The following is a 14305-nucleotide window of genomic DNA, read 5'->3' as shown; positions in this document are numbered from 1 at the left end:
ACGGCTTCCCACAAAATCCTTGATCGTACAATATGCATATTATTATTATTATTGGATAGAAAACAGTCTATAGTTTCTATAGGAGTTGAAATTTTGTCTCTAAGTGGAACAGAGCCCATTCTACAGCAATTTCCCTGACATGGAGTCAGATTTGAGAAATGTTGGCCACTCTTCTGAAGTCAGTTAAAAGGGCACTGTCGTTGCTATGACTATACGGACACTTCTTACGTCTTCCCCTGGATGCCTTTACGTGATGACGATTCCAATGGGGTCGATTGCGCGTTCACAGGCCCCACAAATGAAAAAACCCTGAAGCTAGTCATTCTTTTGGAGCTGCGTCATGCGCCTAGAGGACACCGGCCCGCACCTTTTCCAAGCATTAGTGAAGGGGGTAATATTACTCGGGTCATGTTTCTACTCGTTATGGGAGTTAAAAACATCATAAGGTAGTTAATTTAAAGCGTTTTATAGCAATTTATATCCGTTTAGTGCGATTTTGGGACATTTATTTTTGCAACGATGTGAAAAGTTGGGCATGCTTTTCAGTTCATCCCGAACGCAGTTGACATTTCCACATGGCAAGAGGACAGCTTTCCACCAAAAGACGATTTCTCCCAAGAAAGGATCCTTTGCCCAAGATACTGATGGAAGAACAGCTCAAGGTAGGACATTTTTATTATGATAAATCGTGTTTCTGTCGAAACATTTTAGTGGCTTAGGACGCCATGTTTTTTGACGTAGCTTCGCTTGGCGCAAACTGTATTGAAAAGTAAGGATAAATTAAAAAATGTAATAACGCAATTGTATTAAGAATTAAATTGTCTATCAATCCCTGTCCACCCTATATTTTTTAGTCACGTTTATGAGTATTTATGTATAAGAGTAGATCACTGTCTAAGTGGCGCAAGGACTTTTTCTTTACCAGCTTGTCTACATTTCACATTGTCTAACCATGATTTTGGTGGCTAAATATAAACATTTTCGATCAAACTGTATATGCATGTTGTAATGTGATGTTACAGGAGTGTCATCGGAAGAATTCTGAGAAGGTTAGTGAAAAAATTAATATCTTTTGGCGATGTTGACTTTTATCGCTCACTTTGGCTAGAATCAATGCTGGGCTGCTAATTGCTATGTGCTAAGCTAATATAACGATTTATTGTGTTTTCGCTGTAAGACACTTAGAAAATCTGAAATATTGTCTGTATTCACAGGATCTGTGTCTTTCGATTGGTGTATGCTGTGTATTTTTACGAAATGTTTGATGATTAGTAGTTAGGTAAACACGTTGCTCATTGTAATTATTCTAGTCCATTTGTGACGGTGGGTGCAATTGTAAACTATGCCATCTACCTGAAATATGCACTTTTTTCTAACAAAACCTATCCCATACCATAAATATGTTATCAGACTGTCATCTAATGAGTTTTTTTGTTGGTTAGGGGCTATAAATATCTTAGTTTAGCCGAATTGGTGATGGCTACTGGTGTTGGTGGACAAATAAAAGATGGTGGATTATGCTAATGTGTTTTTAGGTAATAGATGTACATCTTTACATATTGTGTCTTCCCTGTAAAACATTTTAAAAATCGGAAATGTTGACTGGATTCACAAGATCTGTGTCTTTCATTAGCTGTATTGGACTTTAATGTGTGAAAGTTAAATATTTTAAAAAAAAAATTTTTTTTGAATTTCGCGGCACTGGTTTTTCAGTGGGGGGGGGGGGGGGTGTGCCGCTAGCGCCACGCTGATCCTAGACAGGTTAATGTATGTTTTTTCAATATAGTTTAATCAGATTATTAGAATTTTTTCGGGAGTTTTGCCGTGTTCCGTTCTTTGAGTTTTTTAACTTTGGACAGGGACCGTGCCAGTCGACCAGTACCCAGGCTAAATGAAGAGGGGAAGTTGCCATTGTGAATGGATTGAACGACTCATCAGGACTAAGGACACCTTGATCAACATTCTGATGAAAGACCAGCAATAGTAAGACCCAATTTACGATGTTATTTCATATATCTGTCGTGCATGTGAACTGGTCGGGCGCGCCCAGTTGGTTCTGGGTGGCCTGGTTATGCTAATTTAGCGCTACATTTTGTTTTCGCTATAAAACATTTAATAAATCTGAAATATTGTTTGGATTCACCAGATGTTGGGCTTTCAATGTCTGTACGCTGTGTATTTTTTCTGAAATGTTTTAAGACAAGTAATTAGTTATATAACGTTGGTCTCTGTAATTGTTCTAGCTGCATCAGCACTATATCAGATTGCAGCTGCAATGTAGAACTGTGATTTATACCTGAAAAATGCACATTTAAAAAAAAAAAACTATGCTATACCATAAATATGTTATCAGACTGTCATCTTATGAATTTGTTTGTTGGTTAGTGGCTATCAATATCTTAGTTTAGCCGAATTGGTGATAGCACCTGATGGAGTAAGAAACTGTTGGAGTAAGAAAATGGTGTCTTTTGCTAACGTGTTTAGCTAATAGATTTACATAGTGTCTTCCCTGTAAAACATTTAAAAAATCTGAAATGGTGGTTTTATTCACAAGATCTGTGTCTTTCATTGGGTGTCTTGGACTTGTGATTTAATGATATTTAGATGCTACTATTTAATTGTGACGCTATGCTAGCGATGCTAATCAGTGTGGGGGGGGGTGGGGGGTGCTCCCGGATCCGGGTTAGGTACTCTGTAGAGGTTAACACACGCTGTATGTCGTAGTAACGTTCATTTTAAAAATCTAACACAGCGGTTGCATTAAGAACTAATGCATCTTTCATTTGCTGTCCAACCTGTATTTTTTAGTCAAGTTTAGGATTAGTTACTGATTAGATTAGGCGCCTCTCCCAAGATTTCTCCCGACATATTGTTGGCAGCTTGGCTACTATTCTCATTGTATAACCACGATTTGTGCCACTAAATATGCACATTTTCGAACAAACTCTATTTGTATTGTGTAATATGATGTTATAGGGCTGTCATCTGAAGAAGTTTGAGAAGGTTAGTGAAAAAATTAATATCTTTTGCTGGTTTATTCGTTATCGCTATTGTTGGCTTGAATCAATGCTGTTGTGTGGTTGGCTATTGTAGTAAGCCAATATAATGCTATATTGTGTTTTCGCTGTAAAACACCTAAAAAATCTGAAATATTGGCTGGATTCACAAGATCTTGGTCTTTCATTTGCTGTACGCTGTGTATTTTTCATAAATGTTTTATGATGAGTATTTAGGTAATTCACGATGGTCTCTGTATTTATTCTAGTTGCTTTGGTGAGAGTTGTGATGGTGGCTGCAATGTAAAACTATGATTTATACCTGAAATATGCAAATTTTTCTAACAAAACATATGCTATACAATAAATATGTTATCAGACTGTCATCTGATGAAGTTGTTTCTTGGTTAGTGACTATTTTTATCTTTATTTGGTCGAAATTGTGATAGCTACCTATGCAGAAAAAAAATGGTGGGGGAAAAAGTTGTCTTTTGCTATCGTGGTTAACTAATAGAAATACATAGTGTCTTCCCTGTAAAACATGTTAAAAATCAGAAATGATGGCTGGATTCACAAGATGTGTATCTTTCATCTGGTGTCTTGGACTTGTGATTTAATGATATTTAGATGCTAGTATTTACTTGTGACGCTATGCTAGGCTATGCTAGTCAGCTTTTTTACTGATGGGGGTGCTCCCGGATCCGGGATTGTGATGAAGTAGAAGTTAGACATCTGACAAGCTTTTCGGCTGAATAGCTTTGATGAGGGTTCATAAAAATAATCTCTTGATTACAAACGTTTCCAAAACTACAGTTTAATGCAGCAGGCATTAAGGATATCACTACAGACGTGAAACTTGAAAAATAAAGTTGATGCCCTGAAAAGAAAATGAGGAGCTGCGCAGAACAGGACCAATACAAGCGCCAATGAGACTGAACATGAGAGACGAGGTGCAGAGAGCTGGGGCCGATCTCCAGGGAAACGGGCATTCGCTTTGCCGAAGATTTAAGCAAGCGCTACAGGGATGCCCATGCAAAGATGTGGCCACCGGTCGACGAGGCAAGATGCTGGGGAATAAAAGCTTTCTTTCGCGGGGGGGTTTGAAGCTACGTGACTGATTGAAGCTCTTCTACAAATGTATATAGTTTTGGGCCATATTGTTTGTCGTGGCAAGTTCTGTCTGCAAACATGAACTACCGTAAACACTTTTTTCATATGGCTTGATTAGACCTCAGTTGTTTATTTTAAGTTTGAGAGTTCAATTGAAGATGTAAACTATTAATATAAGATGTGCTATTAAACAAACTATCCATTTATTTTCCTTTATATGTTCGTGACCGTTCGTCAAGTTAATGTTGAAGGTCTTATGCTACTTTTATATTATTCAGGGTCGCCGTTTATTCTAGACAACTGTTTCTCAGATACTCTCCTCATTCAACATATCACTTTCCTTTTTACCCCTGAACACCAGGAGTTTACGCAACAATGTAAAACCCATGGCTATTTTTAGTAAAGACCTTTATTTACTCCGTTGCATTCCTCAGATGCTGACTTAAAATGATGGACTTCACAATGGGGTGACAAGATCATTCTTAGCCATGGCTCATCTCATTCTGCTGGTGTGGCAATACTTGGACAATACTTTTCCAGGTACAGTTTTAGAAAGCAAGTGTGATGAGGGTCACTGGATAACTGTTGTTTTGGAATATAAAGGGTCACATTACATATTAGTAAATCATTATGGTTATAATATAAGTCAAGAAACAACCTAACATCTATTAGCAAAGTCTAAATTGAGTTGAAAAACAAATATTCAACAGATAACACTATTGTTGGAGGTGATTATAATGTCGCTCCTGATGACTCGCTTTTCAAATGTCTAGAAATGTACACATTTTGTGCTCTTGTTGGAAGCAATTAACTCCCCTTTTGCTGACTACAAGTGATCTATAACTGGGCTAATAACTCACTAACTAGCAACGGATATGAACAAAATGTGCACATGGCTATATGCAGCTCTTGCTTTGATTTCAAAACAAGTTTATCTACTCATGACCACAGCTGTAAACACAGTCCAGTTCAAAGTAAATGGAAATGGTCTATTTGCATATAGGCCTACTGCAGCTCTGATTGGTTATGCCGCACAGGTCTGAGTCGAGAATGGCCTGAGTTATTGTATTGACACGCACTAGAATCCTACTCCGACGCGATCTGCCTACAACAAAATCAATTGGATAGTTTGTTTTGGTCTGTTGCATTGAAAAAGTGTCTAATATTGCGTTGATTCGATCATAATTGCCACAGTAAAGGGAAACGTTGATAGTGTTAACTTTTTAGGGATAGGGGGCATACACTTTGGATGAAAAGCGTGCCCAAATTGAACTGCCTCCTACTCTGTCCCGGATGCTAATATATGCATATTATTATTACTACTGGATAGAAAACACTCAGAAGTTTCTAAAACTGTTTGAATGATGTCTGTGAGTATAACCCAAAAAGGAAGTGGGAATTCTGAGGCTAGTCGATTTTCAACTCATCGCCTATTGAAATCCCAGCGGGATATGGATCTGTTTGCACTTCCTACGCCTTCCACTAGATGTCAACAGTCTGTAGAACGTTGAATGAAGCTTCTACTGTGATGTTGAGCCGGAGAGGGGCTGTCTGAGTCAGTGGTCTGGCAGAGTGCCAGGTCCTGGTCACGCGCATTCCAAATGATATCGACTTGCGTTCCATTATTTCTACAGACACAAAGGAATTCTCCGGTTGGAACGTTATTGAATATTTAGGATAACATCCTAAAGATTGATTCTATAGTTAGTTTGACAAGTTTATTCGACCTGTAATATAACTTTTAGAAGTTATCGTCCGACGTTTGCCTGGACCCGCACGAGCGTTTGGGTGTGTGTACTAAACGCGCTAACAAAAGTAGCTACTTGGACACAAATAATGGACATTATCGAACAAAACAACAATTTATTGTGGAACTAGGATTCCTGGGAGTGCATTCTGGTGAAGATCAAAGGCAAGGGAATATTTATCATGTAATTTCGTATTTCTGTTGACTCCGACATGGCGGAGAAATGTTGTTTATATCTGAGCGCCGTCTCAGATTATTGCGTGGTGTTCTTTTTACGCAATAGAAAAAAAAAATCTGACACAGCGGTTGCATTAAGAACAAGTGTATCTTTAATTCTATGTAAAACATGTATCTTTCATCAAAGTTTATGATGAGTATTTCTGTTATTTGATGTGGTTCGCTGCAATTTCTCCGGATATTTTAGAGAAATTTCTGAACATGGCGCCAATATAAACTGAGATTTTTGGATATACAGTGGGACAAAAAAGTATTGTCAGCCACCAATTGTGCAAGTTCTTCCACTTAAAAAGATGAGGCCTGTAATTTTCATCATAGGTACACTTCAACTATGACAGACAAAATGAGGGGGGAAAAATCCAGAAAATCACATTGTAGGATTTTTAATGAATTTATTTGCAAATTATGGTGGAAAATAAGTATTTGGTCAATAACAAAAGTTTCTCAATACTTTGTTATATACCCTTTGTTGGCAATGACAGAGGTCAAACGTTTTCTGTAAGTCTTCACAAGGTTTTCACACACTGTTGCTGGTATTTTGTCCCATTCCTCCATGCAGCGCTCCTCTAGAGCAGTGATGTTTTGGGGTTGTTGCTGGGCAACACGGACTTTCAACTCCCTCCAAATATTTTCTATGGGGTTGAGATCTCGGAGACTGGCTAGGACACTCCAGGACCTTGATATGCTTATTACGAAGCCACTCCTTCGTTGCCTGGGTGGTGTGTTTGGGATCATTGTCATGCTGAAAGACCCAGGCACGTTTCATCTTCAATGCCCTTGCTGATGGAAGGAGGTTTTCACTCAAAATCTCACGATACATGACCCCATTCATTCTGTCCTTTACACGGATCAGTCGTCCTGGTCCCTTTGCAGAAAAACAGCCCCAAAGCATGATGTTTGATGATGAAAATTTCAGGCCTCTCATCTTTTTAAGTGGGAGAACTTGCACAATTGGTGGCTGACTAAATACTTTTTACCCCACTGTAAATATGCACATTATCAAACAAAACATACATGTATTGTGTAACATGATGTCCTATGAGTGTCATCTGATGAAGATCGTCAAAGGTTACTGATTAATTGTATCTCTATTTCTGTTTTTTTGTGACCCCTATCTTTGGCTGGGAAAATGGCTGTGTGTTTTTTGGACTTGGCGGTGAACTAACATAATCATATGTTGTGTTTTCGCTGTAAAGCTTCTTTTTTCTTTATTTATTTTAAATCGGACACGATGGGTAGATTAACAAGATGTTTATCTTTCATTTGCTGCATTGGACTTGTCGAGGGGATCCGCTAGCGGAACGTGTGTCCTAGAAAGGTTAACGGGGAAAAACTCTAGAAAGTTTAGTGAAGTACAATAATAACTAATAATATTAATAACTAAATACACTTTCACTGTATGGACCTCATCGGAAGGCGACTTCGATTCCTTTTTTGATAAACTCTGTTAAGCCTAGAGAAGGTTTAAGAAACTGTATCTGATAGCGAACAAAAATAAAAACGGAACAAACGATTTCACCAAGTTACAGTTAATCAGTTAATTTAAATAAATAAATTAGGCGCTAATCTATGGATTTCACATGACTGGGCAGGGGCATAGGCCCACTCACTGGGGAGCCAGGCAAAGCCAATCAGAAATATTTCCCCCAAAAAAGGGCTTTATTAGACAGAAATACTCAGTTTCATCAGCTGGATCTGGAGGTCTTGGGCTGGCATAGTTACACATGCTGTGCGGTTCTGAGGCCGGTTGGACATACTGCCAAATTCTCTAAAACAACGGAGGTGGCTTGTGGTAGAGAAATGAACATAAAAAAATTATAATTGCCGTTATTTTACCAGGTAAGTTGACAGAACACGTTCTCGTTTACAGCAACGACCTGGGGAATAATTACAGGGGACAGGAGGGGGACGAATGAGCCAATTGTAAGGCAATATCTCTGCCAACAGCTCTGGTGGACATTCCTGCAGTCAGCATGCTAATCGCACACTCCCTCAACTTGAGACATCAGTGGCATTGTGTTGTGTGACAAAACTGCATATTTTAGAGTGACCTTTCATTGTCCCCAGCACAAGATGCACCCGTGTAATGAACATGCTGTTTAATCAGCTTATTGATATGCCACACCTGTCAGGTGAAAGTATTATCTTGGCAAATGAGAAATGCTCACTAACAGATGTAAACAAATATTTGAACAAAATGAAAGGTCGCTTTTTGTGCAAAAGGAACATTTCTGGGATCTTTTATTTCAGCTCATGAAACATGGGACCAACACTTAACATGTTGCGTTTATATTTTTGTTCATTGTAGATATGGATTTGGACCAAGCCATTAAACACATTCCTACATGTAAATCTCCTGGATCAGATGGCCTAATTTCCTGAATTTTAACATCTTTGGCCTGATATGAGAATTAGTGTTTTCAGTCTAGAAAGAGGGTTTTGCCATCGCCACCTTACCTCCTCCTTTGAGACCGGGAAAAATGGTTCTAATACACAAACAAAAGAATGACTCTTTACTTGGACAATTAGACAAATCACGTTGTTGGCAACGGGGCAAAAAGTTACTAGCCCATGTCTATGCTAATAGGATGAAAAAAGGCCTTGATATAATCAGTGAAACTTTAAATCAGTCTTCGTTAAAGGGGTATTCATATTGGGTTTAGACATTTTTAGACAGTAAGTTCATAGAAGATGGTTATATTGTTCAGATTTTTTTTAAAGGCTTTTGACACTTCAGAACACAACTTTATTCAGGATGATGACTAATGATACTAGCAGTGCAGTGGCTATGAGTAATAAGACAGGGTTGTCCAATCTCCTCTTATTTATTTTAGCCACAGATGTATTTACCTTATTAACAACCCTGAGAATTTTAAAGGGATCCGTATTTTTGGCAAAGATATAAACAATGATACTGGCCTTTTACTAAAGGATAAGGCGGCTATTGACAGAATCAATACACTTTCTTTGGCCTCTGGTTTGACTCAACCTCAACAAATGTGATCACATGTCAATTGTGATCACATGTCAATTCATTGCTGTGACTGTCAACATTACCCCCATAACAATCCCTAAATATTTTTAACAGTTATCACTAAAAACACTAAAAACATCAATGTTCAAAGATTCTCTAATTAATTCCATAAGAGTTTCTTGAAGTCATTGGCTGCAATACAATCTCAATGTTGGGTCAAATTATTTTGCCCGAGACTTAACTAAGAACACCCAAGTCAGTCCCTTTTCATCTTCTAATAACATCAAAAAGGTCAATTCTGTTATATTTAGTCCTATCTAATCCAATCTAATCCTACCTCTACGTGGCATCACATTCCTAAGTCTATTTAATACATTTGGTGGACTTGAATTCCTATTTAAGTGTCTTGACCCTTAAATTACCTATGAAATTGTTATAGGTTCACAAGCAAATTTATTTATTTTAGGAAGAATGATACAATTTCCGCCCATGAAACAGCGATATGGAATAATAGATGTATTAAAATGAATAGAAAAGCTCTTTTTAAAGGCTTTTGGTTTGACAAGGGTACTCGTTTTGTATGTGATGTGATTTGTCTGACAACATTAGGGAATTTGCCTTTTGATGAGTTAATTGGTACATTTCAGGAAAATATATAAGGTTTGCAAAGCAATTCCACTTCCTTTACTTGGACTTAACACGCGGTTGTTCCCACTTTGGCAGTCACCAACTCTACCTACATGTACATATTACCTCTATACCCCGACTAACAGGTGCCCGCACATTGACTGTATGGGAACCCCTGTATATAGCCTCACTATTGTTATTTTACTGCTGCTCTTTAATTGTGTTAATTCTATTTCTTACTTTACACTTATTTTTCTTAAAACTGCATTGTTGGTTATTAAGGGCTTGTAAGTAAGCATTTCACTGTAAGGTCTACTACACCTGTTCTATTCGGCGCATGTGACAAATGTATTTTATTTGAAAATATGACCTGAACATGTTGTATAAAAAAAATATAAAAAAATGCAACAATGTTGATACCATTGGTATTTATTTAAATAATGTGTGATTAAAATTCAATATTTTGCTATGGATGTGAAAAAAGCGACTACCTTCACCATACTTGTCCGGTTTACCCCCCCCCAAAAAATCGCTCAATTTTAACAGTGTCCTCCAACTGCCCTGTTAACGATTTCTTGCACAAAAGGTTAACAAAAGTATTCTGATTGAGAATCTATTGAGCATTTATGCCACCATTCTAGAAAACTGTGGCTTGAAAGTCATGAATGGTCGTATATAAATACTCCAAAATATCTATCTTCACATTTGATGATATTAAATGGCATTATGCCTATCCTTGTAATTTACAACTAGTTTATTAACATTATTATTTTCCTGGCCAAAAATATTAACGAATATAAATGGGTAAAATAACTTGAGCGTTTTTTCCTTATTGAACTGCAACAATTATATAAATCCCTCAAACTTGTTAAACTTTATTATAAGTAATGTTTCTGAATGTCTGTTATTAATGTCTCATTGCCTTGTTTCTTATTCCGTTGTTTTTTTCCAACGGGTGTTTCACTGTGTAACAGCAATAGCCATGTATTGATGTGTAATTTTGTTGCAAATACATTATTCCCCGCGGCACCACAAATATTTTACATTTGTGTCTTCACAGTGGCTTTCCTCGAAACGTTACGCTAAAGTACGTAGTGTGGATGCATATCTAGTAATCCGCTTTCAGTAACATTGTCGAAATGTACCCGATTCTCACAAAATGGCCGACGTGCCTCACACGTAGCCAACTAGCTTAGCTAATTACGTTAGCAGGCTAACTCCGCAGCGTGTGAATGGAACGCTTAACTAGCTCAATGCCATGGGCCCACTTTTATTTCACATAATACATATGCATATCTAACGTTAGATATAATAACCTGTCTTTAAGCTAAGTAAGTAGCTAACATACTAATTACGTAATGTTATTAACTAGCATAGCTAACGTCGTTACTCACATTGGGGGGCTGGGCTTCTTCGGCCTCATTTGAAGTGTTCTTCTGCGTTTGAGGTTCAGGTTTTTTGTTCGCGGGTGCAGATTTATTCCCATTGGCGTTGCCGGGTCCTGGTCTTTGCAGGTTTCTATTCATCTGGTTTGGTGGGGGAGATGAGAGAGCGGGTTTTTTAATTTGGTTTGGTGGGGGAGATGAAAGTGCGGGTTTCGGAGGAACAGGCTTCGGAGGTGGGGACAGCATTTTTGGTTGAGCAGCCGGCGCTACTACTGCGGCCGCCGGAGGTGCGGCCATCGGAGTTGCTGCTGCTGCGGTCGTCGGAGTTGCTGCCGCTACGGCGACCGGAGCTGCTGCGGCGGCGGCGGCCTGCTGTTGCTGTATGGGGCCCTTCATGGTTAGCGCAGGGCCAGGAGTAGGTGGTGGCCGAATCGCTTGAGCGCCTGGCTGGGAAAGAGTTGGTGCGGGTGGCTTCTGAGGGGTTATCTGAGGTATCTGGTTGGGTGGTTTTCCAAAGTTACCGGGATGAGGCCCTCTTTGAAAAGGGTGTTGGTTTTGTCTAAAATTATTCATGTTACCCATTCCACCTCGCATCGGGCCAGCACCTCCCCGGCGTTGAAATCCAGCTCCACGATTATTTCCTCTAACATTAAGGTTAAATCTGTCCCGAGACATTTCTGCGTTGTAGGATCACTGGATAAAATAAAAATATGTACTATAACGTTGAAGCACGTAGCTAACTGACTGCTATTGTTCCGAACAGCTCTCCTTCTTTCTAAAATGGCGATTCATTAACGTCGACGTATCTCCTGATTTAGAAAGAAATAGCACTTGCGCATGCGTATACCCTCCCAGAATTATTTACATATCGGGAATCTCCGGATGTGAATTTTTTGTAAACAAGCATTTCTTTGTGTTTTTGAAAACAATTTTTTGATATAAGTATTAGTCATTTCACATTAACGGTCCGTGTAACCCTTATCAGTCTAATAATCTCATACACTCATTCAAATTGAATATTGGGCTCCCGAGTAGCGCAGCAGTCTAAGGCACTGCATCTCGGTGCCGGACAGCGTTAGGGAGGCCGTCATTGCCTAGTTAAATTAAGGTTTAAAAAATGTGTCCATGACCAAAAGACACCTGAACAGCTTCTACCCCCAAGCCATGAGACTGCTTACCCACTTTATTATTTATTTAATTATCTTAATTGTTTTTGCACTGACATCACACTGGACTCTACCCACACACAAACACACACTCACATCACAGGTGGCTGGTGGCACCTTAATTGGGGAGGATGTGCTCATAGTAATTGTTGGAACAGAATTAATGGAATGGTATCAAACACATGTGATACCAGCCTCCCGGGTTGCGCAGTGGTCTAGGGCACTGCATCGCAGTGCTAGCTGCGCCACCAGAGTCTCTGGGTTCGCCCCCAGGCTCTGTCGCAGCCGGCCGCGACCGGGAGGTCCGTGGGGCGACGCACAATTGGGCTAGCGTCGTCCGGGTTAGGGAGGGTTTGGCCGGTAGGGATTTCCTTGTCTCATCGCGCTCCAGCGACTCCTGTGGCGGGCTGGGCGCAGTGCGCGCTAACCGAGGGGGCCAGGTGCACGGTGTTTCCTCCGACACGTTGGTGCGGCTGGCTTACGGGTTGGAGGCGCGCTGTGTTAAAGAAGTAGTGCGGCTTGGTTGGGTTGTGCCTCGGAGGACGCATGGCTTTCGACCTTCGTCTCTCCCGAGCCCGTACGGGAGTTGTAGCGATGAGACAAGATAGTAATTACTAGCGATTGGATACCACGAAAATTGGGGAGAAAAGGGGATTAAAAAAAAAAAAAAAAAACACATGTCATACCATTCCATTTACTCCATTCCAGCCATTATCATGAGCCGTCCTCCCCTCAGCAGCCTCCTGTGACTCACATATACTACATTGACAAAACACACACACACTATATACGCACACACACAAACATGAATATTGATGCCACAGACACACTTTACATATGCTGCTGCTACACTTTTTATTATTTATCCTGATTGCCTGTGTAACGGATGTGAAATGGCTAGCTAGTTAGCGGGTACGCGCTAGTAGCATTTCAATCAGTTACGTCACTTGCTCTGAGACTTAAGTAGTGTTGCCCCTTGCTTTGCAAGGGCCGTGGCCTTTGTGGAGCGATGGGTAACGACCGTGCTTCGTGGGCAACCGTTGTTAATGTGTGCAGAGGGTTCCTGGTTCGCGCCCGTGTCGGGGCGAGGGGACGGTTTAAAGTTATACTATTACATTGATGCTGTTGACCCGGATCACTGGTTGCTGCGGAAAAGGAGGAGGTTGAAAGGGGGGTGAGTGTAACGGATGTGAAATGGCTAGCTAGTTAGCGGGTACGCGCTAGTAACATTTCAATCAGTTACGTCACTTGCTCTGAGACTTAAGTAGTGTTGCCCCTTGCTTTGCAAGGGCCGCGGCCTTTGTGGAGCGATGGGTAACGACCGTGCTTCGTGGGCAACCGTTGTTGATGTGTGCAGAGGGGCCCTGGTTCGCACCCGGGTCGGGGCGAGGGGACGGTTTAAAGTTATACTGTTACACCTGGTCACCTTTACCCCTACCCACATGTCAGTGGAGGCTGGTGGTGGGAGCTATAATTGGATGGGCTCATTGTAATGCTGGAATGGAATTGATGGAATGGAGTCAAACATGTGGTTTCCATATGTTTGATGTGTTTGATACCGTTGCATTTATTAAATTCCAGACATTACAATGAGCCCATCCTCCTACAGTTTATCCCACCAGCTGCCACTGCCACATGTACATGCTGAATTACCTCAATTACCTCAATTACCTCTTACCCCTGCACATTGACACAGTACTGGTACTCCTTGTATATACAGTGCATTCAGACCCCTTCCTTTTTTCTACAATTTGTTACTTTACAGCCTTATTCTAAAATGGATTCCATTTTTTATATCCTCATCAATCTACACACAATACCCCATAATGACAAAGCGAAAACAAGTTTTGAAATTTTAGCAAATGTATTAAAAATAAAAAACAGAAATACATTATTTGCATAAGTATTCAGACCCAATGCTATGAGACTCGAATTTGAGCTCGGGTGCATCCTGTTTCCATTGATCATCCTTGAGATGTTTCTACAACTTGATTGGTGTCCACCTGTGGTAAATTCAATTGATTGAACATGATTTGGAAAGGCAGACACCTGTCTATATAAAG

The 14305-nt window shown here is 40.0% G+C and overlaps 1 protein-coding gene across 2 annotated transcripts in view; it reads right to left on the bottom strand.

Moving 5' to 3' along the window:
- Nucleotides 1-11895, bottom strand: part of LOC129819670 (splicing factor, proline- and glutamine-rich-like) — a 35433-nt gene extending 23538 nt beyond the window's left edge. For both annotated transcript variants that reach the window (XM_055876141.1, XM_055876142.1), the window contains exon 1: nt 11086-11895. In XM_055876141.1, the coding sequence (XP_055732116.1) occupies nt 11086-11751 (666 nt within the window). In that variant the 5' untranslated portion in view covers nt 11752-11895. The remainder of the gene's footprint in view (nt 1-11085) is intronic.
- Between the last annotated feature and the right edge of the window lie 2410 nt (nt 11896-14305).

The sequence above is a fragment of the Salvelinus fontinalis genome, chromosome 22 (assembly GCF_029448725.1).
Source record: "Salvelinus fontinalis isolate EN_2023a chromosome 22, ASM2944872v1, whole genome shotgun sequence".
In the NCBI taxonomy this organism is placed as follows: Eukaryota; Metazoa; Chordata; class Actinopteri; order Salmoniformes; family Salmonidae; genus Salvelinus; species Salvelinus fontinalis.
The sequence above is the reverse complement of the archived record's forward strand: the minus strand, read 5'-3'. Positions and strand labels throughout refer to the sequence as shown.